This window comes from Peromyscus californicus, unplaced genomic scaffold (assembly GCF_007827085.1).
Source record: "Peromyscus californicus insignis strain IS unplaced genomic scaffold, ASM782708v3 Scaffold_7__1_contigs__length_154581171, whole genome shotgun sequence".
Lineage (NCBI taxonomy): Eukaryota > Metazoa > Chordata > Mammalia > Rodentia > Cricetidae > Peromyscus > Peromyscus californicus.
Window position 1 is genome coordinate 102,600,873 of NW_026294595.1, and position 26,426 is coordinate 102,627,298.

The 26,426-nt window shown below is 47.9% G+C and overlaps 1 protein-coding gene across 5 annotated transcripts in view; it reads left to right on the forward strand.

Annotated features, from left to right (window-relative positions):
* Bcl2l11 (BCL2 like 11) overlaps positions 1-22,234 on the forward strand; it is a 38,215-nt gene extending 15,981 nt beyond the window's left edge. For all 5 annotated transcript variants that reach the window (XM_052724691.1, XM_052724689.1, XM_052724690.1 and 2 more), the window contains 2 exons: positions 8,278-8,387; positions 19,983-22,234. In XM_052724691.1, coding sequence (XP_052580651.1) covers positions 8,278-8,387; positions 19,983-20,066 — 194 coding nt within the window. In that variant the 3' untranslated portion in view covers positions 20,067-22,234. The remainder of the gene's footprint in view (positions 1-8,277; positions 8,388-19,982) is intronic.
* Positions 22,235-26,426: the final 4,192 nt, after the last annotated feature.

Here is a 26,426-nt window from a genome sequence, read left to right on the forward strand (position 1 = left end):
AAGGAGAAAAGGCCTGTGAATACTAGTTTCCACATCTCTGTCCAACTCCGGCCTTGGTTAACTTGGGCTTTGCAAACCATCCGGCTGGAAATGGATGAAAGCAGCCCGTTATGACTTATTAGCTCAGGGCTACGTGAAGGCAGTGGGGAGGACACACCGGAAGAGTGAGCAGGAAAGCTCTGGCTTTGGGTCATGCACTTCATTATTGAGCATTTTATTCTAGCAGGCTGTTTTTAAGGTGCTGTCTTGAATTCATGTGACAACTCAGGCTTGACACAAATGTGCACCAGGGAAAAACAGATTGAGAGAAGCTTAAGCTCTTAGGCTGCATGCTTTTGCTTTATTTTTATTTCTTTCTCCTTTTAATTTTATTTGCATATGTTTGTGGTGTGGTGGTGGTGGTGGTGGTGGTGGTGTGTGTGTGTGTGTGTGTGTGTGTGTGTGTGTTCGTGCGCATGCACGAGTGCATGCACTTGTGACAGTGTGCAGAGGCCAGAGATGTTGAGTGTTTTCCTCAATCACTCTGATCCTTTAGAGCTTAAGACTGGGGTCTCTCACTGATCCTGAAGGTCACAGATTCCACTTGACTGATTAGCCAGTGAGTCCTGGGGTCCTCCTGTCTCTGCCTCCCTGGTGCTGGGTGCCAGGGTTCCAAACCAGTGCCTGTACAGCAGACACTAAACTTCTTGGGCCCTCTTCCTCCAGGCTCCTCTGTTATTTCTAATAGCTTTCATTTTTGTCAACTCACTCGGTGGACTTGTTAAATTTGTCTATCAAGAAATAAAATGATGAAGCTAAAAAAAAAAAAAAAAAAAGACCTGGAAGGAGGTTGAGGGAGGGGATGAGCGGGAGGAGGGAGACTTGACTGGTTTCTGGGTGGTATTTCTGAGTACACATTTCAAAAGGAGCGTCTGGTGGCCTTTAGTGTACCCTCACCGCAGTGGCACCAACTCTCCTTTGCCTTTGTCTGGCTGGGAAGAGACGGGACAACTTGGCCCCTTTGAGGTGACTTTTAAAGCTGCCCCGGCGCGATGGCTGGTTGCTCTATTCCTCCTGTGAGCTGTGGGTATGTCTGAATGGAGAAAGATTGTTTCGGAAGCTATTTAAGTAAGCAGATTACTGTGTTGATCCAACATCCCAGAATTTTTTATTTGCCCCAGTGAACAGTGAACATTGAGCATCAAAGTGGCCACCTGCGGACACCACCCACCCATCCCACCATATTTGGAGTATCTCTTTGGGGATTATTTTATAGCTTGTTTGAATCTACAAGTGGATCTTTGGAGAGGCCTTTATAGGTGTGGGTGGTCCAGTCAGAGCTTCGGTGGCGGTGGGGTGGCGGTGGGGACAGAGATGGACAGCCTTGGGATGGCTCCAGAGAGGTAGCCATCTTCTTTCTTCCTACAGTCCAGGGACTGATGGCACTTGACTGTCTCAGTGTATTCTGTTGTGTATTTGAAATAAGCAACAGTTTCTTCAAAGTCACACGTTCCGTGTCTACTTGGACATCAGGGAATCCTTGTCCCGTTCTGAGTTGAATACAGATTTGGTTTAATTCATGCTGATTACTTTAAAATCTAATCTTTGTGGATTCCTGACCATCCAGAGACACGGGGCTAAAATCCTCCTGCAGGTTTCGAGTTGGCATCTGCTACCACTGCACTGTAATGCCAGTGGTAATGGGGGGCACTAGACCAGGGGCTGCCCCCTAGCCATGGGGACTGAGCTAGCCGGCTCCTGGGCTGAGATTGCAGTCCAGATTGTAAGTGTGCTAGGATGAATGTCTGTGTTGGTTCACAGCACTGTTGCAGGCCAGGACGCCTGGCAGAAGGGCCATGAATGCCACAATGTGGCCTTAGTTCTTTGAACACATTGCTGTTCAGTGCAGCAAAGTCACAGCTTGACTACACTCCCAACCGCTTATCCAAGTTATTAATCCTTTTGGTTATCGAGCTTTGAAGATCTTGTGTTACTTTATGAGTTGGAAAACTGTTAGCCAAGTGACCCACATCTTGCATCACTGAGGGCCTTTGGCATCAGGAATGTCCTTTCCCTCCCCTCCTCCTGCGTAGAAAAACGAACTGGTATCGTGCCATAGAAAATCATGCTTTGGATTTCAAAAGATTATTCCTTGGAGTTGTATGAAAACTCAGCGGGCAGAGGACACTTGGCGAAGCTGCACGTGTCTGACCCAGCACATAAGAAAGTTTTAATAGTGGCATTTGTTAACAGTAAAGAGGAACAAACCTGGGCCTGGGAAGTCCCCTCTGGTGCAGGCTAGTGGTCTGCAGGGTTGGAGTCTTGCTGCAAGTCACAGCTTCACAGTCCATGTGTGGTCTCAAGCACTCTGCTTTATCTGCTTGGTGTGTGTGTGTGTGTGTGTGTGTGTGTGTGTGTGTGTGTGTGTGTGTGTGTGATGTGCGCACGCACATTCATGCCAGGTTCACAGAGTGAAATGTTTCTCAAATACTGAAACTGTGTTCCAAGAGTAAAAATGTGACTTGAGAGCTTCGCCTTTGAATAATATTTATGTGCATGTAAAATCTCCTCGTTGGTTTAGAAGTGTGGCCCTCTCGCTTAGGGGAGCTTTTGTAAACCACTTTATCATGAACACATGTGAACATTTATGATTCTCAGGCACATCACTAGTAGAATAAAATATTTATAGTTGATGCTTACCCATCTTAAAGACTGAAAATGTAATGGCGATTACCTTTTTGGCCGGCTGACTGTGGGAGTAAGCGGGTGTGTGCAGGACAGAGTGAACAGGAGTCAGGAAGGTGGTGTGGCATGGTTTCAGAGCACTGTGTCTCCAGCCCACAGACTCCAGGTGCACCTTCAGAAGATCAACAACTGTGGTGGCTGTGTACCACAGCTGTGGTCGTCAATGCTCAGGGTGACTGTGGGAGGAAACTGAGCCACTCCGCCTTGGGAATGAAAACCCCGCTTCTAGCTCACCTGCACATTATAGAATGGACGAGCTGGACCCCATTCTTTGCTCTGCTTTGGTCTCACAAGGCACAGGGCCAATTATGGTACCTACTAGCATAAAGCTGTTTGGGGAGCTCAGTGGAGAGCTTCCCTACACCCTATCCTTATACTCCAAAGAAAATATTTTGTCACCTGAGAAATAAGGTGTATTTTGTTGAACAGTATACCATATTAATTAAAACTAGTATACTTTAAATAGGATTTTTTAAATACATATAAACTTAGTATATTGTAGCTGAAGGGATGGCTCACTGGTTAAGAGCACTTGTTGCAAGATATGAAGACCAGAGTTCAGATCCCAGCACCCAAGTGACAGTCCAGACATCTGCACACATGCCTGTGACCCCGGGTCAGAGTACAGACAGAGGCAGGATTGCTGGGGTCTTCTGGCTTCCAGCCTAATGGAGGAAAATGTGAGCTGGGTTCAGAGAGAGACCCTGACTCAAAAAGCAGTGGGAAGAGGAGAGAGAGAATGCCACTACCTCACTCTTCTGGGCTGTACACACACCAGCATAAACACATGTACTCATACGCATAGACACACAAAGGCCTTTTTTTTTAAGTGTACAACTAACTGCAGTGTCTGGCTTAGTGCATATCTACAGTGTGCATATTACCTGTGCCTTATGGAGTGGATACTAGCCGTTAATTTTCAGTTTAGATCAGAAGAATACTATTTGTTTCTCAAAAAAAAAAAAAAAAAAAAAAAGAGATAGCTCAGAGGAAAAGAGCACTGACTGCTCTTGCAGAGGACCCAAGTTCAATTCCCAGCACCCTCATGGCAATTGACAGCTGTCTGTAACCCTAGTTCTGAGGGGACTGACACTTTTATCTGACCTCTGCAGACACCATTCATGCACATAAATACATGCAGGCCAAACAGCTACACACATAAAATAAAACTAAAAAAGATTTTAAAGCACAACTATCCTGAACGCTGTGGCTCAGTGGTAGAACAACTTGCCCATCACATTGGAGGCCTTGGGATCTCTAGCATCACAGGCAAAAAGAAATAAACATTCTTGATCATTAAAAAAAAAAACAAAAAAACAAAAAAACAGCCAGGCATGATTGGTGCATGCCTTTAATCTTAGCACTCGGGAGGCAGGGGCAGGACCTGAGTTTGAGGCCGGCCTGGTCTATATAGTCAGTTCCCAGCTCAGCCAGGGCTACATAGTGAGACAAAAAAAAAAGAAGCAAGGCTGGGTGGTATGTTAGCATGTCTAAGACACACTAGCCTCTGTGAGTGGTGTTTATACTGTACAATACTGTTTTGTAATAGCCTTTGAAAATTACACCTAAGTATGGCTGGTAGCCTACTTACTAACCCAGAGCTATTGCCTGCCAATTACAGTGTAGACTAAGCTTAGTCTAACCAGTATCTTGGGTTAATACACCCTCTTGACTCCTAAGTGCTCTCAGAAATCACAGATCAGGGCCCTGGGTTTAGCCACTGTTTCTGGTCTTTGTTCGGTGTGTTTTCAGAGTTCTAAGGTCTGTGGACCTTAGGTTCCTCTTCCCTCCCACCCTGACCCTCCTTGCTGGGCTGTGGGGATCTGTTTGTATCTATGCACCTGTTTGTACTAACAGCCATTGAGCTGTTCTTTATGGGAGAAACAGGCTGTCTGCTTATCTCCTCCAACAACAGGGCGTTTATCTCTGAACAAGTTGAGTTTGGCCACCAGAGATCCATGGCTGCTAGCCGTGTGGGTGTGCTTGCTAGGTGTGAGCTTTGATAAGTCAACTTGTGGCCCAGGCTAGCTCCTTCAGTGGTTTTTAAGTTCCCAGCCAAACATGAAACAGACCACCTTCGGAAGCCTACACGTGAGAGAAGGATCAGCTAGAATGCCGGAAGGCTTCTTTTACAGTGTGGAGGCATTAGTCAGAGTTGGCCGTTGTTTTGTGTTCCAGTGGAAGAAGATGGTGATGCTTATTAAAGCGTAATTCTCTCTGTACGTAAAGAACAACATGGCTCCAGACATGAGATGCATGGGAAAGGTTACGCTGCTTCATGAGAGGGTCCAGTCAAACCATCCCAAACGGGTGGCTCAAAGAAGGCACGCTTCCTTGAGTTCAGAAGGGGTTGCTGAGAGCTACAGCAATTTTCTGTGAAGGTTTTAAACAGACCAAGACAAAAGTGTGAACCACATTGTAAGTATCGAAGTCCAAACAAATGGTGACACACACCTGTAGTCCCAGCACTTGGGAAAAGGAGGCAAAAGTTCAAGAGTTCAGTGTCAGCCTGAGCTACATGAGACAGAGAGAGGAGAGAAGAGAAAGGAAATTCATTGTTAGTCAACAAGAACTTCGGATCTATGAGACCTCAGCTTGGCCTCCTAGAACGACATGGCTCGAGATCATTCCTTGAGTAAATAAGTGAATCTTACCCCATATTGATCATTGGATAAGTTGACCGGCAAGCTTGATCACCCCACCAACTTTATAAATCAAGCATATGATCTGTTTTTCCCCCCACTGTCTTTCAGTAATTGGGTTTTATTTCCAACCCCAGAGTTGAAGCTAGATATCTCTCTTCCGTGTGTTTGGGGGAAACAGTGGAATTATGAAGCCAGGGAGGTGGGTGATGGGACCTGTCATGGTGGCACGGTGGCCTACCTCGCTGACCTGCTCAGCTGTGTAGGTAATAGGTGTGCCTCCCCGGGGGACGGGGGACACTCAGCAGAAGGGGCCCCTAAGTCGGAGAGGGCTTGGCAGCACATAGTATAAAAACTCTGGTCATGACCAGGGTGACAGTACGTGCTTGTCATCCCAGCACTTAGGAAGGTGATACAGGAGGGTTGAGAGAGGCCCGGGCTACATGGCGAGACTGTCTCAAACAAACAAAGATAATGATTTGGCTCCTGTGGTACCAAACCCTTACAAAGCCAAGAACCCAGGAAGAGACCGGGAACTGATATCATCGCCTGGCATGGTGTCTACCCTTGAATTTTTTTTGTCTTTTTTGCCAATTATTTAAACTTTAGTTTTAGTAGACTTAATAGTAACATTAATATTAGAAATATTTATGCTAAAAAGATATGGACAGTGTAAATTTTTTGTGTGTGTGTGACTGGATGTGTGTTCAGGGCCCATATCTGACTTAGCCTAAAAATTTGACTCCTCCATAAGACTTCCTGTCTCTACTAACATTTCCTGTAGTGACATCCCCTCTGATACTCAGAGTGTAGGTAGCTTGGTGGGGCACAGAGCTCCCCCTTGCTGAGGCCTTATGGAATACCTGCTTCTCTTTTAAGCTCTTGATCTCCCCCACCCCACCCCACCCCGCCCCCATGGAGATAAAGCATCACTATGTAGCCAAGCACTCTCCTCCTGTCTCAGATTCTGTGGTGCTGGGGTTGCGTGCAGAGTCAAACCTTCACTCTGCTGAACCACTGTTGACTTTCCTTGGTTAGGGAAGATGTGACAAGAATTCGAAAAGAATTATCCAAGTCGTGAAGTGTTCGCTTTCATATGCTTTTGTAGAGTTATGAATCTGCAATTTATGGACCTCTTACAAAATTAAAAAAAATTAATGTTTTTATGAAATCCAAGAACCTCAGGTTTTTACTGCTTTACTGAGTGGGAAATTTAGTTGGGAGTTCCTTGTGCTTGTTTTTAAAATATAAAGGAGTCCAGGAGTCTCTTCCTGGACTGTTACTAACTCTGAACAACGTGTATTCTTGTGTTGTTACAGTATTAATTCCCTAACATGATTTTTTTCTTGAGACAGGATCTCACTATATAGCTAGCTCAGGCTGACCCAGAACCCACAGATGTACATGTGTAGGTCAGGCTGGCTTCAAACTCGCCCACATGGTGCCATGATCCAATCTTTTTCTCTCTTCTCAAGTACCTTTACTCGCAGACCCAAAGCGTTTCCTCCCCTCGTGTGGTGTAGCAGACTTGAATCTGTCTTTGTTGACTGAGTTAATAGTGAAAACATGCACTTACGCTCCCATTTGGACCAGCTCTGGATATCACTGACCCTGCTTTTGTGGGAACCCACCTGCCAAGCAGCTCAGCTCTCCCCATTTCGTCAGGTTTGAATTTTTCCCAGCAACTTGTACCTTGTTCTAAGCCCAAAGTGAGTGTTTTACTGAGAAACTAAAGTTTTGTGCTCTCTAGTGTTTTATGTATTTTTTTCTTTGCTAGTGTAGTTCTAAGGGTGGACTTTGGGACCCCATGAATGCTAGGCTTTGTCACTGATTTCTCTTTCTTTCTTCCTTTACTTTTTTTCTTTCTTTCTTTCTTTTTCTTTTCTTTCTTTCTTTTTTTTTTTTGTTGTTTATTTGCCTTTTGAGACAGGGTTTCTCTGTGTAGCCCTGGCTGTCCTGGAACTTGCTCTGTAGATCAGGCTGGCCTCCAACTCAAGAGGCCCACTTGCCTCTGCCTCCCAAATGCTGAGATTAAAGGCGTGCACCATCGCCACCCGGGTACTGATTTCTTTTTCAAATCATGATCACCTTTATTTTGTGTGCATGTGTGTAAGGCAGAGGCAGTTTGTGGAGTCAGTTCTCCGCCTTCACCGTGTAGATTCCGGGGATCGAACTCAATGTTGTCAGGCTTGGCAGCCAGTGCCTTGGCGACGAAGCCATGTCGTCGGTCCCTATAGTGTCTCTTTGGTGATCCTCATTGTGCTGTTTAGGATTCTTTTTGAAAGAGGATGGCTGGGCCAGGATACTTTTGATTCTTCTAATTCTGTGGAGTTATTCTATGTCACATATCTCTCCTGGTTTGGTTTTGTTCTGTTGGTCAACTTGACACGACACAAGCTAGAGTCTCCCGGGAAGAGAGAATCTTAGTTGAGTGAGGCATTACCCCCGTCGGGTCGCCTGTAGGTAAATCTGTGGGTAGTTTCTTGATAAACGATTGATGTGGGAAGGTCTAGCCCACTGCAGGCAGGGCCAGCCTGGGCAGGTGGTCCTGGGTCGTATGAGAAGGCAGGCTTAGCAGGCCCTGGCAAGCAAGCCAAGGAGCAAGGTTGCTACTTACTGCGTTTGCCTCTGCTCCTTGAGTGTCTGCCCTGACTTCTCACAGTCGGTGGACTGTGATCAGCTGCATGAGCCAAACAAACCCTTTTCTCAGCAGCAACAGAGGCCTAACTAGGGCATTGGCTAAAATGATACTTCCTTCACGGTTCTTAACGCCAGATTGAGAGTCGCTGAAACCGGAGAGCTTCCAAACGGGCGAGAGTGAGAGAGATGGGTTTGTTCCTGGAAAGTCGTGTACACGGTTCTCAGTGCTGTGGCCCCTGGCGTGATTTCTGCTTTCTTTGTGCCCACACAGCTTCCATAAGGCAGTCTCAGGAGGAACCTGCAGACGTTCGCCCTGAGATACGGATTGCACAGGAGCTTCGGCGGATTGGAGACGAGTTCAATGAATCCTACACGAGGAGGGTAAGGACCCCTTCCCACCCACCCCCATAAAGGGAGGCTGATGAACTGCAGCCTGCGTCATGTCTCTCCTCACTTCTGCTCCTGCTGCCTCTGAGTGCTTGCCTTTAATTGACATACAGTGAGAAGCTGCAAGAGGTATTTTATATATGAGAGACCTCAGCATGTTCGTGCTTAAAATTCTTTTAAAAGGTCATCTATATACATTTTGAAATAGTCCCACGTAAGTATGGAACACATAGTTTTCAGTTCATGCACGGTGCTTCTCCATGTAGGTAGAGTTGTTAAATTCTACACTGTCCCTCAGCCAGGACTCCCAGCAAGGGGTGCTGAGGACATTTCACAGTTTGGTATTGAAATGTGTTAGGAGGCCAGGAATCAATAGCTTATGATGTGAACCTAGTCAAGGTTAAATAAGGATAGCTAGCTGCTTCCTAGATTTCTCGGGTATGTTCTTGATTTTAATAATAATAATAATAATAATCCACTTAGTTCATCTTCTAGCAGCAGTATGTTTAAAAACAGTTTTGATGCTTTCTTGATGAAATGAGGATGTTTGTCCGTTTGGTACCCCACTTCCCATGGAATCCACTTTTGAGGGTATAGGCTTTGCTTCTGAGGTGCAGGATGACTGTGAGTGGGGTGACCAGTTACTTAACAAAGTGTCCTGAGGTAACTTTGGCTCCTTCTCATTCATTCAAGTGAAACCTCTCTTCTGTCTGGAGAGGTGCCAGGCCTAGGACCCTGAGATGTTTCTGTCTTTACATAGATATCTCCTGTGTAGCCAGTTGGTCCAAAGTAAGTGAATGTTTCCCCATGGATTGCTTGGGGTCTTCTTTTCTGCCTACAGAGCTGCTCAGACCTTCCTCAGGCACACGGGGACACCACCACTAACTACCACCACCCTAACCCTCCCACCCCCACTGAGGGGTCTTTTTTCCTTCTGAGTAGCAAATCTGTGAGGGAGCCCTGGACCTTGAAAATAATTTCTGGCCCCCTTCCTGCTTTTCCGTGGGATGTGTTGGAGGATGTGTGTGTGTGTGTGTGTGTGTGTGTGTGTGTGTGTGTGTGTGTGTGTGTGTGCGCGCGCTATGGTCATGCTTCTGTCGTTAAATGAGAACTGTCATGTTGATGAATGGACTGAGGAATTTTTTGAGATATTGTGTTTAGCTGGCACAAGCTTGACATCCGCCCCCTGACGTGGATCACTTCACAGAATGTAAATTCCTTCTTAGTCTAGATCCAAAATGGCACTCTTTCGGGAAGATTGGTTGATTTCATAATTTACCGTTACAGTTATATCCACTAATCCCTCTGCGTTGGATTCTCTAAAGAGGTTTCTGTGGTGACTGAACTTGTTGACTGTGTGAGGCTATGGTGTGTTCAGGAGCCTGGTCCTTCTGTTGAGGGCAGGGTAGGGAACATGAGGCTGTTCAAGAAAGAGGGGACTACATTTTAGTTTTGGACTGCAGTTGAGTCCAGAGTCCAGGAAGACATACTGTCTTAGTTTGGTTTTTATTGCTGTGAAGAGAGACTATGACCATGGCAACTCTTATAAATGAAAACATTTAATGGAGGGGGCTCACTTACAGTTTCAGAGGTTCAGTCCATTATCATCATGGCAGGAAGCATGGCGGCATGCAGGCAGATGTGGTGTTGGAGCTGAGAGTCCTACATCTTGACTTAGAGGCAACAGAAAGTCAAATGACGGTCACACTGAGGGAAACTTGAACAAAAGAGACCTCAAAGCCCACCCCCAACAGTGACACACTTCCTCCAACGAGGCCACACCTCGTAATAGTGCCACTCCGTTTGAGGGCCATTTTCTTTCAAACCACCACACATGCCATTTCTGATGAACATAGAGACATCTAAGTCTAGATAGGAGCTGGCTATGATGCTGCCTCTGTATTGGAACATCGTAGATGCATGCCCTTGGGGCTGGATCTGGTGGGTGGGGATGCCTCAGGAGAGACGCGGCTGTGGGCAGGTCCTTGTACTGCTGGGACTTGTACACTGAGATGAGCTGGCACAACACCCCACTCTTGGGTTGCATCAAAGCCTTTGTCTGCAGAACCAGGCGTCTGATGGATAGTTTGTACAAGTTTCACTTCAAACCATAAGGTATGGACAGAGGACTAGGAGGCCCTCCCAGGTGAGCCTGCTCGATGCAGCTCCCTGGGGACTGTGAGTGGTTAAGGATGGTCAAAGTGAGGTGATTGCAGACACATGCTGTGGCTGGCCCCTCAGGGAGGGCATCCCGGTGATGAATGGTTCAAGTTCTGTGCTGGTGAGATATGGACTGTCCCAGATTCTTCACTCACACAGCTGGCCTGATAGAGAATGAGACCAGGGCTGTGTGTGGTCTGCCTCCCGCTTCCCTGCCAATGTTATTTTATAGTTTCATGTTTAAGTACGCATTTTGTGATGGTCTGGTTTTTTTTTTTTAATGAGATGTGACATTGTTATTTCCCATCCTTTTAACACAGTCACTGTAAATAAACATCATGTACTATTTTGCAAGATTTTATACTTTATTTTATGTATCTTTTTTTTTTTGGTGTGTGTGTGTGTGTGTGTGTGTGTGTATGTGTGTGTGTGTGTAACACACCTTGTGGGCCACTGTGCTTGTATAGAGGTCAGAGAACAGAGAACAACTTTTGGGAGTTAGTTCTCTGCTTCAAACTAGCAGGCCTGCAAGCTTCTGGACAATTCTTCTTTTGCCTCCCGTCTCTCCAGTCCTGGGGTCACAGGTGCACATTCCATCACTTCCAGCATTTTTATGTGGGTGGCTGGGGTCTAACTCGGACTGTGACGCTTCTGTGACAAGTACTCTTGCTAGCTGAACCATCTTGCCAACCCTTAGCATATCTTACCCCATGCTGAAGTGCAGTCGCTCATAAAGGGCTTTAGAGCTTTCTTAGTTGGCTGTTGGAGGAGGGATATAGGTTCTAGGCTAGACCTTAATTCCTCTACAGTGAAGGCAGATCTTCTCCAAATGGTCGGTGACAGCAGCCAGTTCAAAATGTCAAACTCAAACTCAGGACATTGACACAGTGACCTCAAAAGCCGCAGCCACCAGTCTGGCTGGTTAGAAGAGCAGGCCATTGTCTGTTATCACAGCCATGGTCCATTGTTGAACACTGGGGACAGGAAGCCAGGCAGGAAGTGGGAGAATAATGACTTCAGTTGAACCGTTGCTGAGCTGCTGCCCATCCCTTGCCTACTTGAGAGGATGCACCAAAGCGTCTACAATTTAGTGTCTGCATCGGGGCGGTTATCTTCTCTCTAGTGTTAGTTAGCTTTTATTGCTACCAACCTTACAAAGCCCGGCAGGACATCTTCCCAAGTTACCGGCTAGGGGACTAGAGATCCCATTGTGTAGCTGTTGTATGATGAGTACATTTAAGAACAGTGGGGCAGTGTGAGGTGGAGCGGTGGAGGCTGAACCCCTGTAAGCAGAGAAGGAGGGGTGCAAACCAGTGGAACAGGGCATGTGCTGCAAGGGTGTGTCTTCTCTATAGGACAGGGAAGCTGCCCTGTGAGATCTCAATATGGCCACCTAAACAAGACCTGAGCAAGGACAACCCTGCTTGGCATGCCAGTGTGGGTGAGGAACTCTCACAAGACCCCTCCCTATTAATACTGCAGTGTGTGCTTCCTGAGAGTAAGGACATCTTGGCCACATGCAACAGTCATGACCACTGATGGATAGTGACCCCATGCTGTCTTGGGACTGTAGACTTTAACTTCTCATCTGTCCCAAAATGACAGACAGGGGGCAGACACCCATCCAAGCCCCAGTGTAGATGCACGCGTTGAATTAAGATACTAAGGTGCACGTCGGCTCTGTTAGTGCCTCTGTCTTTGGAGAGGCGACACTTGTAGAGGGCCCAAGACAATTTGAGCTTCTAGATTCCCTGCATTTCTTTTACCTGGTGCTTCCACGGGATGAGAGTTGGGTTTTGTGTTTCTATAGGAATACTGCAGAGGCAAGTTGTCTTTGGTCCCTTTCCCTGGAAGGTGTATGGTGGTCCTCTGGTGCTGATAATGTAGGGCCATGGTGGTGTCTTCTACTGTGGAGTGGGTGCTTCTCCTAGAGCTCAGGAGGGAGGGGACAAAGCCACACTAGGGAGGGACGAGACCTCCTGAAAGATGTTGCCTGATCAAGCTATAACCAGGTGATGTACCAACCATGCTAACCTTTGCTGTCCACTCCGCAGTGCGGTACTGTTTGGAAGACTCAGGAGGATGGCAGAGGCTTTGGGGGAAGCTGGACAGCACAGGGAGGCCAGTGGGTCCAGAGAGAAGCTCAGAGAACCTGATTGTCTGGAGGTCCTGGGGAAAGCAAGCAGTCTGTGTTTAGCTGAGTGGTGCCCGGGCATTGGGCCTTGCAGCCTGTGTTTGAAGCCTCTTCATCCTCATGAGGGGGTGTGTCCATGTGAGACCAACCACTCCTCACTCATCTCCAGTAGCCATCATCAGTGCTGTCCACATGCCTTAGCTGTGGCTCCTCTACCCAGGCCTGGCCAGCTCGTCTTTTGGAAGTGACATCAAGTGCAAGCCCTACGGTCCCCAGCAGCTGTGAGCACTAATTCTGGGAATAAGATGTCTACTTACGGGCATTTGAAAGCCCCTCAGCCCTTCAGAGAGTTGTTCGAGGAGCAGCTAAACTTATTCTGCAACCCATCCCAACCTTGAAGTTGGCTTCCATGACCCTCTGTGGCTTCTTTAGGATTTCAGTCAGATTGTCCACCCTGAGTCAGTATTCACAGAGAATGCTCTTGGTTAATGGGGATGTCCTGGCCGTGGGCAGTCTAAAGCTAAGAGAGACCCCGCAGATGGGGCAATGAGCTCACGAGAAAGAGTGCATCTTGGGTTTGCACTGCCTGCTTCCTCCTCAGCCCGACATGTGCAGGCATGAATTGACTGAAGTGTGTGTAGACAACAGCAGAGACCCGCACCAGTCACAGTGTAGCCGGAAAGGTGGCCCACAGATCAGTGTTGACAGAAACACAGTTCTCTGAAGTGTTGTGCACACGAGCATTTGTGTGTTTTAAATGTGAAGCCCGTGTCTCTGCCTCCTAAGAAAGGGAAGCCACTGTGTGCTGTCTGCGTCCATGCTTTTAGAAACGAAGGTGGCTCCTATAAATCACCAGCAAGGGAGAGGCCTAAATTATAGCTTGCTTGGATGAAACCAACCAGAGATGTATGGCCTCGGGCCACGTTCTCCAGAGGCCTTCATTAATTGAAAACTGAAGTTTAACAAGATAAGCTGCTTTCTTAGACTGTTGTGAAAAGCACCATTAAAGACCTGAATATCAAATGTGAAATCCACACTCGGGCCTGACTCCCAGAAGGATGGGTCTCTTCACATGTTAGTCACAGGAATTTAGAGATGAGCAGGTCTCTTGGAGCAAAAGCAGTCACTAGGAGGTTAGGTGAACTGGTACCTGCCATTGTCTGAGACATAGTTTCCCTTGCAGTTGGAGGAAGCAGTTTGGCATTTTGGCTTCAGGCTTTGTTCACACACATAACCTGGCCCACACTGTTTCTGTTCAATGACTATAGAGGTGGCGAACGCTTCAGTCTCTCCGCTGAGGCAAGTGGAGCGAGTTTTAGATTCGCTCCACAGTGTTGTGCTGCTTTTCTGAATAAGAAACTGCTGGGGACAGCTGGGCTCATAAGCAAATGCACCTCACCAAGAGGCATGGACCCACTCTAGTGTCGGCTAGTGCACGCTGCGTGCTCGAGAATCTGGGTGCCATTATCACTCCGTTCTCTGTCACGTTGAGTACTGCCAGGAACCCTGTCCACCTGGCTGCCTTTAGAGGCCTTGGACGTGCTTTTGAAGCAAGTGCGTTCGAGCCTAAGAGGCCCAGGCTGCATCTGTCCGGGTGTACGCAAATAGGAGAGGAGACCGGGGCACTGAGGTGTGTTCGAATGGCTGGCTGGGTGTTGGGCTAGACATCTTGTGTTGATCTACACCACGTGTGAGGATTCCGGCAGGTGCTACATCTGCAGGGCTACCCGGCAGTTGTGGGACGGCGAGCCCTGAGCGTGTAACTAAGAGGAGACGCAGGTGCCTGGAGGGGAACTTCAGGCAGGTTTACGGGGTAATTTTTTTTAATCTCTGGAGGAGGAAATGAAGATGCGAAGAAAGGAAGGTTTGGCCCTTCTGCAGACACATAAAAATAATAAGCCTGTTGCATCATCCCTTGCTAGACTTCACCTCGCTGAACCAAAGCAGGAGGTTTGGGTTGTGGTTAGAGTGTGTTACTTCCCACTTAGCATTTCAGAACAGCATGTTCCTGCTCTGAATTGAGTATGTTGTCCCTTGTATCTCTCCCAGGAGACATAATACCCATCTTGAACCCTGTTTGGCTGGCCATAGACCAGGACCCAGCACCAGTTCTGAGGCCTGCCTGATGGGATCCCCATCAAGCAGAAGTGTGTGTCATACTGCCAGAATAGCTAGACAGGTAGCCCCCACTGTGAGTAAACCTGTGAAGTGCTTTCTGTGTCCCCATACAAGACCTTCACTTTTAACAGTTTCTGTTGTATGATTCATAGAAGGAGACAGAATACAAGTTTGGTTTGTGAAAACATTTGCAGCCTGTATGTGACTTTCAAGCCGGTGCGGCCATGATAGATCTTTGACAGACAGTTCTGCTTGCTTTCAGTGCTGGGGGTGGGAGCACATTTGTTCCTCTCATGTCCAGAGGCCTCTCACTGCATCCGAAGGTGCCTCTTGTGCCTTTTCTTCAACCGTTGTGATCACTAAGCTATCACACTCAAGCTGTTTAAATACCCTTGTTCCCTTGGTGACAGATAGAAAGTGAGTGTGGTCTTCAGGCAGCAGTCATCTGGCCTGAAGGCAGCAATGGCCATTGAACGGGCAGGGAAATCTCAGCAGATTCTCTGTCTGAAGGTGGAGAGGGGCTAAGGCCTCACGGCTGCTTTAGGAAACATTGTTTAGATGGCTGGATTGGGACCCCATCGAAGTGGTGCAGCTGTGTTCTGGGTACCCTCAGCCTCCTGGACGGCTCACTCTGAGTGGTGCTGATGGGGAGCAGTGCAGCATCCAGGTGACATGGCATGGTATTCTTCGGAGCCAGAACCTACAACAGACGACTAGAGTCCTTCCCAGTCTCATAGTCCAACATTCAGTTTCCTATGTATAAACTTGTTAGACGCTTAGGACATCTGGAGCCTTCAGTGTGGACATTCTGTGTGAGACATACTTCCAACTAGTCGAATTCTTCTATATCTCAGAGTTCTGAGGGGGTGCCTATTCTGGGATGCTTTTGTATCTAAGAACTTGGGATAGGGTACTGTCAATTTTTAAAAGTGTTTATTTGTTTATCTTTTACTTATGTGTATGTGTGCATGAGTTTATGTGCATCATATATGTACAGATGCTCTCAGTGGACAGAGGTCATTAGAGCCCCCGTAACTAGACTTAGGGGCAGTTATGAGCCATCTGATGAGGAGGCAGAGAACCCAGGTTCACAAGAAGAGCAATAAGTGCTCTTAACCACTGAGCCATCTTTCCTGCCCCAATACCTGTTACCTTGACTGCCAGGAAACATGACTTGAAGTGTGGTTATGTTGCCACAGATCTCACCCCTAGGTCTCACCGTACCCCCTCCTTGCTGTGATTTTTAATCTGCATCAACCTTTAATTGTATTGTGATGTGGCTGTCACTGTAAGCCCCCTCAAGTCTGCTGTCAGCATGGGGTTATGCTAAGTGTGGGCTCTGCCGTGGAGACTGGCATTTGTACCCTACTCTAGCAGAAGAGCTGAGGTGCTGCAGTCACTCGGAGGGGAGGTCTCTAGTCCCACTCCACAGAGCCCACTCTGAAATCCCTTTTGAGCCAAAAGGAAGGCGATCTCGAGCAATGAAAGATTGGAGGCAAAGATGTGCTCATTCCAGAGCCACCTCTGAACTTGTCCTGTCTCTGGCATGCCAGTATCCACATCATCCACAGTATCCACATCATCCACAGTATCCACATCATCCACAGTATCCACATCATCCACAGTATCCACATCATCGCTCTCCATTCTGGGAGCTTGAATGTGTGGTCGTAGGTGACACATGTCTTCTAGGAAGGTGTGGGATCCAAGGTGTATGTCCTGGCCTGCCACCTCTTTGCCCTGCTTCCAGCCAGTTGCTGCTTGAAGAGAGCCACACTGGTCCCGTGGGGTTGTTTTGAAGGCTTAAACGCCTGCCCTGCCGTTAGTTAGTTCATTTAGCAGTGGCAATGAGTGATCCTTCTGTCCCCAGGCCTGTCCCAGCACCTTCTCGGGGGCCTGCTTGTCTCAGAAGCCTTTTCAGTATTTCCTTCACCCAGCTGCATCAGTGTGCTAGACCTCCCGAGCATCTTTGTGACTTAGTCTCAAACAGTTGCTAAACTTCCACCTAAGAAGTGTTTTCACTTAAACGGTACATAAAGGACTGAGAATGACCATTCAGGAGGATGGGTGAAAAGTTCACCAGAGCTGCAGTAGTGGGGTCACAGATGGGGTGCTGTAAACAACAGAAGTTAACTGCTCTACAGTTCTGGGGGGGCCACAAGTCCAACATCAGTCTCAGCAGCGCTGATGTCTTCACACACCCGTCTCTGGCCTGTTGGTGCCGGGTCCTCCATGCTGTCTCTGTCCCCTCTGTCGCTATATTCATGCCTTGCTCCACCTCCCTCAAACCAGTGGGTTCATCTCAATCACCTTGCTGAAGGCCCTGTCTCCATAGACAACCACATTCTGAGGTACTGGGGCCAGGACTGCAGCCTGAGAATTTGGGGCACACTGTGGCCCCTCTCGAGGGGTTGCCAGGAGGGAGGCAGGGCTCCTTTCCCTATTGTACTTTCTTCTCTGCATCAAGCGGTTGTAATCAGGAAAAGCGTTCTGTTTTGTACCGGGCGGCCTAGGTGTGGTCCTGAACTGTGTACCCTGAGTACACAGATGCCCCTGGGAGTGCCTGGGTGTGAGTCACTGATGCAGACCCGCTGGACACGAGCCAGAAGATGAACTCTGGCAAGAGCTGCAGGCCCGGGAAGAAAGAGTTGATGCCCTTGCTCCTGCGCATGGTCTCTCGTCTTTCTAGTTCTGACTAAGTTGTGAGGGGCCTTGCCGGATGTAGACTGTACACTGACATTCTAGCTGATGGCTCCCACTGCAGATGATGGCCATTTTCAGGCCTGACTTTCCACCCTGGACATGTTGTCCTGGTCAGGTGCTGTTGTCCTGGTCAGGTGCTCTCTTGTGGGTGCGGGTGGCGGGGAGGGGGAGGGGAGAGACGAGTAGGTTTGCAGGATCCTTTCAGCGCTCCTGACCCTTAAACCAGAAGACAACTGAAGCTCTGGCTCACCCTCGGGTCCCCATGCACACGTCACAAAGAGTTCCTTCTCGAGAGCCCGTGTTCTAAGTGTCAAGTCCTGGCTTCTTGTCTTCATTCAGCCCCAGCTCTCACATTAGCAGTCCCCCTCCGACCCCCCCACCCCACGGCTCAGACTAAGGCACAACCTGCAGCAGCCTACAGCAGCCTCACTGCTGAATCTGACGTAAGTTAGCGCCACCCACCCTCCAGCTGTTTGCTGTTGTGTGGGCCACAGGTGCTGGGAGGAGCAGCTCCAGCCACTGTGCCAGCTGTCAAGGGATTTCTGGGCTGGCACTGTGCTCTGAATCAGTACTAATGGCTTCCTCCGTTGAACGTTGTCCAAAAGCAATTGTTCACTTGCTAAAGGCGCGTGCCTTGCTGTCACACCACGGCCCGAGAGGGCGGCACCCCACCACCACCACCACCACCACCACCACCACCACCACCACCACCACCACCACCACCACTACCACCACCACTGGGGACCGGGTCTCCCCTTTGCCAAAATTGCCTGCATTCCTACAACTATGCCACCTGACATGATTGTATGTGTCCTTTGTACAAGTCTTCCCGTTAACCTTGGCCACAGCCACCACTGTCCGCCTGTCGTCCTCAAATGGTTAGCCAGTCAGTGTCTCCCCAGATGCTACCAAGACTAGAATTTGCGGCTTCCCAAGTGTGAGCAGTTCTGAGGCCCATCCCTTGGGTGACCCACTCATTCTTGGTGTGTTGACTGTAGATACCCAGCCATGCCCATTGTGCGCTTACTCAGAGGGCCTCGTTGACACTAGGCCTGTTTCAGTCTTCTCACCTTGGATTGATGGCTTAGTCAGTTGTAGCACCGGCTTTCTTTATTCTAGTGAGCTGCGGTTCTATTTTGGATAAGTCTCCTTCAGCCTATTAATATTCATCTTCACCAAAATGAACCTTCCCCTGAGTTATTCTCACACAAAAGGAGCAAAGTAATTTTGAAAGTTAAATCAAAACAAAGCAGTCTTGTGTGGAGGGCTGATAAAATCGCGGCCTGTGGTCACGGGAGCTCCTCCACAGGAATCGCTGACATAAAGCTGATTTCCTCCCATCTTGTTATGGAAAGAAAAGGGGAAATGCCCTGGCCCCTTGAGTTTGAGAGCTGTGTAAACAGTGGGGAGAGGGGAGCTCCCCTCGCAGCTGGTGTCTGCTGGGACCTTTGGAGTCTGAGAGGGGACAGACAGCCCCAGTGTGATTCATGGTCATTCCCAGACAGTCCTCAGGAGCACTTCCCACCAGAGTGAAGGGGGTGGGGTGCCCGGGGTGGCCACGCAGCCAGGTCTTGTTTGTGGGTTAGTCATTAAGGAAGCAACCAGGGCCTGCTTCAGACTTGAATTTGAACCAGGTTGTGGCTGATGGCATTGAGGCAAGTGTATTGTTCCCTCGCCCTATGTTCTCCAGTGAGATGAAGTAGATCCCAGATGGGGATACTCTGGAAGGGTGCAAGGGAGTCTGAACTCTTCACGTAGATAAATCCAAGGCTTCCTTCTGAACAGTCTTCAAATTGTAACAAACCTAAATATGTCACAAGCATAAAAGCTTTGCTTTTAATTGCCCTTTCCTTCCCAGGCCTGATGTGGGACCGCGGGGTTGACTCAGCCCCTTGTCGGCGACAGTGGGCTGCCCCTCCCTCCGGGTCACTGTTTATCCTTCAGTGCAACCAGAGGCCCATCACTCTTCCACTTTATTTAGCTTCTTGGGGCAAATCACCCCCCCCTCGCCCCCGCCGCCGCCCAAATCACTGCTTTCTCAAGTCAATTACAGCTACCGGAATCCACCTTTGAGGGAGTCTGAGCATGTCTGAATATCAGTGAATGTGGTGGGTCGTAAAGAGTAAAGAAACCCAAGTCCACCCCCTGTTTTCCTCGGCCCCTCCCCTCTGCTCAACCACTTCTCCCGAGACACCAACAGCAGTGGCCTGGCTTGGCTCTTGTCCAGCACCCACGGGAAGGTTTATAGTTCCAAGATACCTCTGGAGTAGTTTGATGGTCTTCCATTCGCTTTATTTTCTCAGTGATGGACAATTCGTTTGGTACGCTTGTACTCTGTGATGTCGCATCCTCATCCCGGCAGGGCAGATGGAATTGAGTTCCTCTGCAATTCAGGTGGGAGGCGCCCCGTGCTTTAAGTGTGCCGGCGCCGGAGTACTAGGGAGTAACGAAGAACTCTGCTTGTATTGTTGCAGGCTGAAGACCACCCTCACCACCCTCAAATGGTTATCTTACAACTGTTACGTTTCTTCATCCGTCTAGTATGGAGAAGGCATTGACAGGACCTCCATGCAGCCACGGATCAATGTGGACATTACTCTTGTTCGGACCGCCAGAACCCCAGCACTTCAGTCTCCTGGTGCCGTGAAGATGCCGCCACCGCGGCCAGCGCCGGTGGCGGTGGCGGTGGCTCTGTCCCAGAGAGGTGCTGAGGGCGGACGACACACTGGACACACCGCGCTGTGTCGACGACGTGAACTTAACCTTTCTGTTCCTCACCACACGGCAGAATTTCCAACAGACGTTTGTTGTGAATGTAAACGAGGGAGGGCTCTTCTCTTTTTAATGTACAGATTCTGGGTCTTTTGGCATAGAGTCAAATGCAAGGGAGGTGTTTACATGTGGTGTGTTCATGTGTTTTTTAGACCCACTTTCTTTGATAACTGTTTGGGTTGGGGGGGGGTTGTTTTTTGTTTTGTTTTTGTTTTCAGAAAGGAAATGAAAACTTTTTAGCCAACTTGTGGATGATTTTTATACTAAAATTCTAAGAACCTGACTCCAATTCTCAGAGGATTATGTAAGCCTGCAGTGGGAACTGAGCCAGCTGATTTATAAGGCTGCCTTAGTTTATTTTTAGAGATTACTGTACAGAATTTTTAAACAGGAGAGGATGGTGCTGCCCTCTCTCCTGTGCCATGACTTCCTTGAGTTTCTTTTTTAATTATTGCTACCAAAACAGTTCTTACGAAATGGAATGGATTCAAGTGGCCAAGGGTCTGTTTTGGTGTGCCATTCCCATTTTGTAAATACTTACCTCCTTAGCTCAGTTGCTTCTGTCTCAGAATTTCACACTTTCTGTGTTTCTCCTCATCTCCTCGTCCTCCTCAGTCTGTCTCCACACTGACGCACAGGTTTGACCCAGGGTGTTCTCATGATGCAGCGTGTTTGGGTCAGCAAGGGCTAGGGGCTGCCCGGATTGTTCCCAGCTCCATCAATCAAGCTGACTCCTGGGAAGGGCTCCTGAGCACCTCACTTCCTTGTGGCGGATTAGTTTGTCCCTTTCATCTTGAGAGAATGCAGACTCAGCCACCACTTAGGGAAGCTGTTAGCTCTTTGGGTTGCAGGCTTTCCTGCAGTCACAGGCTCTGCTTTACTGCATGCACCAGACGGGCCAGAGCCCACACTTTTCTTGGGGATTGGCCAGGTCATTTCGGGAGCAAGGGGCTCAGGGAGTCATTTTCCACGCTTCTTGGCATTTAGCTCTGCTCATCCCAGCTGGCCCGGGATGCCTGAACTTCAGCCCCATTCCTTTGAACCTACCTTGAAATAGAGACTGGCTCTGCTTCACCAGTTACCTACCACACATAGGAAACCTCCGTTACACCAAGTGGAACATTCTCTTTGGTCTTCCAAAAGATGACTGACTACTTTGTTCTCCATTTTCCTAATCGTTGGATCTTGTTGGGCCATCTGTGTCTGGGGTGGGGGGTGCTCTTTCTTGGTACCTACCCCTTAGGACCACGTGCACCAGAAGCCCACACATTGGTCAGTCATTTCAAGAGCAGGCAGGACTGGAGGTGTATAGCCTGGTGAAGGAGCACTTCCCTAGCATGTGCAGAGGCCCCGGGTTCCCTCCGCAGCACCTCCCAGAACCAACAGCACACATGTAGGCAGACAAGCAGGGAAGACAAAAAGGACCGAGGAAAGAACACCGGAGGGGTGGGGGCAGACTGTGAGCCCTCTAACTTGTGAAAATGTCAATCATCAGGCAGCTTGCCTAGAGAAGTGCATGCATTTCCAAGCAAGTCAGCGCTGCCAGCAACTGTGTTCCCTTTTGCCCCGTAGAGGGCCAGTGTTTTTATGTCATTGAGTAGAGAAATCCATTCATTCCTACGTTCCTCTCTGTGTGTGTGTGTGTGTGTGTGTGTGTGTGTGTGTGTGTGTGTGTGTGTGTGTGTGTGTTGCCTATATGCTTTTCCTTCTAGATTGAGATCATTTGATCCCAAATATTCTTCCTTTTAAACCCACTTCTTTCCCAGCTTCCTTAGACTTTTAATAGTTTGAAAGCTGTGTTGGCGCTCACCTTGTTTCCTGATGTGTTGAGCCTCGTGGAGGGTTCCCCATATGGCCCACTGGTATAAAGTGGTATTAAGAATGCAGCCATGGTTCTGCTAGACACACACACACACACACACACACACACACACACACACACACACACCAAAGACATACTTGGTTCTGGGCTACCCACCTCCTAGGACCTTCGTGCTCATGTGCCAGTCTCTCCGACTGGAGCACTTTACTGTTTCAGCCCCGGGGCTCTGTGGTACCTCCTGGGCAGGTGCAGAAGGCTCCCAGAGCCAGGTGCCAGTGGCATGTGTGACCCCTCAAACATGCTTACCTCTGGCCCGTTGGCCTCCAGCCTGGGGCTGAGCATCAGAGCAGCTCATGGGGAAATAAATGATTCTATGAACTGAAAAGTATTCAAGGACAGGGTGTGGCACCCAGACCTTAGACACGACTGGATGTCCCTGGACTGTATCTGTTTATTGAAATGCAAATTAGGAAATATGTCTGCCTACTGTGGGTAGACCCTGAACTTAATTTTTATTTTATTATTATCTCTTTTTTTCGTAGAACAAAAACTAGATCCCCCACAATCTCTCTCTCTCTCTCTCTCTCTCTCTCTCTCTCTCTCTCTCTCTCTCTCTCTCTCTCTCTCTCTCTGTGTGTGTGTATGTGTGTGTAAACATAATGCGGGTTTTGTGCCTTGACAGCCTCCCCATGTGAGGTTTGTGAGAAGGTGAAGTCCTGTGACTTCACCCCAAGATGCAATAAACACAAAAATAACTTCCTGAGTGACTCTTCAGATTTCCTTCCTAGAAAAGAGTTGATGAATTGGGGGCGGGGTGGGGGGTGGGGTGGGGCGCTGAAAAATCAATTTAAAATCACTTTTCATTAAAGTATGTAATGGATAATGTACACAACCTCTCCTGTTTCCTCTTAGTGTTGTATATATTTTGACTATTTATTAGATTAGGAAGTCGTGTTTTATTCATCAACTGAGCCAAATGTCTGTGTGCAATTGTGTTTCCTTTACCTTTCTTGTAAAATTTTGTACGGCATCAATGAGTGTAAAAAAAAAAAATCACTGTTTTTCTAAACTTCTCGGAATTAAGGATTGTAAATATCATAGGTTCTTTTTCTGTGTGAGATGCGCTCTACTGTTTCATAATGCTGTAACGTGTACAAATGTTGTATATTTATTTTCTGCTTATTTAATGTCGTACGTTCTTGAAAGTGTTGACATCCCTGTCCCCCACGCCCCCCGCCATCCCATGAATTGCTTCAGCTCCTGAGGTGGGGGTGGAGGGGGCGGTGACTGGGTCCGCTTTGGCTCCCGGCATTCAGTTCTTGGATTCTGCCACCTTTCTGATGAAATGAGTATTTTTGCTGCCCCTGAGATACCCCAGATGTGGTAGGCTGGAAGATTGGACTCTAAAAAAAACACCCATCAAACCCATTTGTTGTAAAGCAGCTGGTTTCTGAGAAGAACAGATTTACCAATAAGTTGGCCATGTCTTTAGAGAAGTATTATCAGCAGATGGGAAAGTTTTTTTTTTGTTTGTTTGTTTTTTGTTTTTTTAAATTGAAAGAATATCTTTGACAACCCAGTGTTGAGAGAAATACAATCCTACCACCTCTTGAGGTGCTGCTGTGTGGCTGTCCTGAGTAGGAGGAAGGCGGGTGGGGCCTGTTTCTAGAGAATTTGCCAAGACCGCTTGTCTCACCAGGACACCTGCTGGCCGCTGTCCCCACCAGCTGTGATTCTGCTGAGGTGTATGGACTGAAGGGAGGAGCTAAGCCATTCGCCCCCTCCCCCTGCTCACTGCTTAGTCCAGCCTGCTTCTGCAGGCCTGTGCCCTGGCTCCAACTCTCCATTGCCCTCAAGAAGAGGTCAGAGTCCCCACTGGCCTGCGTGTCAATGGAAAAGCTCACTGAAGCTCTAGGGGCATGCGACTTCATGTAGATGGCTCTGTCCTCCCTGCTGATTTGGCCTGGTGCCTGTGTGTGTAGACGACGTGTGTGCGGGTCGTGTCCACACGTGTCGCCAAATCAGCGGGGACTCCCTCCCAAACAGCATTGCACGAAGCATCCTCAAGCTCCCAGCAAAGTACTTGACTGCATTTATTTGGGAATTTCAAAATTTAATAGTTCAAATAGTTTTCAGTGTCTAGGTTCTTTGACCGCTGGTTACTGTATCCAAACCTGTCAGGTACCCTGTAGTAAATAGCACTGATCTCTGTGTATAGTGCCCCACCACTAACATGCCCAAGGACCCAGCGTATGTAGCATTTGTATTGCAGTTCCCCTGGCTTCCTTTATGTTTTGCACTGATGAATTTTGACAGGGTAATTGCCACTGTACTTGTGCAATACTGCTGTAAATAACTGCAGATTTTTTTTTAAGAAACTCAATCTTTTATGTTCCTAATGAATTTTATATAAATAAAACTTGCAACTAGCTTTTGTGAACTGTTTGATTTTGTTTTCTTAAAAAAGGCCAACAACTGAGGGTAAGTGCAGGTATACACACCTGCCTCTTGTCAGTCAGCACACATTAGCTGTGTGTAGATCTTGTAACTTCTTGCTTGAGAATGAGAGTCTGCGTGGTATAGTTAAAAGCAAACTATGTCGGACAGTTTCGAAGTGGATGGCGGAACATCCTGCCCACCGAGTCAGTCATGACTCAGTCCTTGGGAAGAAGAGATAGATGAGGAGCAGACGGTTCTCTGGTCACCTCACAGAAGAACTGCTCATCTCTGTGATTTGGGGGTATCTGCTGGGTGTACACTAAATTAGGAGTGAGCAAGAGACACTGAGGCATTTTGGGGGAAATACAAGTTGTAAGGTCCGTGTGAACGAGTTCAGGCTTTGCCTATTTGGATCTGACATTGGTGCTGGGAAAGCGCTGAACCATTTTAAACCAGGGATCCATTCACGCTGTTAATTAAGCAAGCAGCACACAAATGGGGCTTTGCAAAATTCACCAACCTGTTGCAAAGCAGATTGTTGGGGCTACCACCCTCAATCCTCATCCAGTAGGAGCCTGCATTTTTCCAGAGCCCTTTTCCTGCATTGGGGGTGTGGACACGTGCACTCATCTAGGCATTTTGCATAAATGCTGGTAACTATATCCATCACCTAGCAACCAGTCATAGATCTTTCTAGAATGATTCCATTTCACCCTGACTACTGCACTGGATACCGAGAACAGTGCTCTGGGGCCTGGCTCACCAGCAGCAGCCACCAAGAGTGCTCACTCACCCTTGGAAGCTCAGTCAGTGACATGCTTGTACCTGCCTGGTGTGTGAGGAGACAATGGCCTTCCTGGTTTAAATTAGACCGTTCTGTTCACAGCTCTGATGACACCAGGTCCTGTCGGCATTGCCCTCGGATCTGAAGGGAGCGGTCTTAGTTTTAGGCATTTGTTTCATTTTCTTATTGATGATCAACTTGTTGTGCATAATAATCCTTCAGTCTTGCTTCTTTTCTCTCTGCATTTTACTGTGAAAATTTTCAAGCAGGTGAGAAAGTCCACAGGATTTGACAGCATCCACATAACGTCTTAGCTCTGACTTGGAACATTTTGCTGTGGTGGTATGCAAGCATCTACTGACAATTGTTTTTTCTTTTTGCATATTTCAAAGTAAGTCATAGTCATCAGGAAATGTCTTCCTAAATATTCAACTTACATGCCACTCATTTTTCTTATAATTATCATTCCTGGTAAAATTTACATACAATCAACCACAGATTGGGGCTGAGGAGATGGTGCAGCAGTTGAGAATGCTTCCTGTTCCTACAGAGGACCCTGGTTTGTTTCCCAGCGTCCATGACCAATAGCTCACAACCATCTGTAAATCCATTTACACGGGATCTAATGCTCTCTTCTGGCTTCAGGTTTCCCCCTCTGCCAAACACACACACACACACACACACACACACACATACACACACACACACACACACACACACACACACACACACACACACACACACCACATAAAAATGAATAAATACACACACAGATAAAAATGAATAGAACACGCATGTATGTGTTAAGCATGCATTTGCTAAGGCTTGGTTAAAGAAACAGCTGTTACCCATAGGCCTATCAAAATAGTGTTACCGCCCCTTCAGAAAGTTCCTTCCCAGGCAGTGATGTCATCCACCCCCACCCCACCCCAGCCCCACTCTGGCCCCAGGTGTGGCCTCTGTTGTTTCTTCCGCACTCTAAGTTCATTCTGCCTGTTTCTCCACTTCATATGAATGGAGCAGTTTGTGTCTGGTTCCTTTTGGTCAAGGCAAGTTCTGGAGATACGTGTTACAAGGACTGGTAGTCATTAATCCATTGTC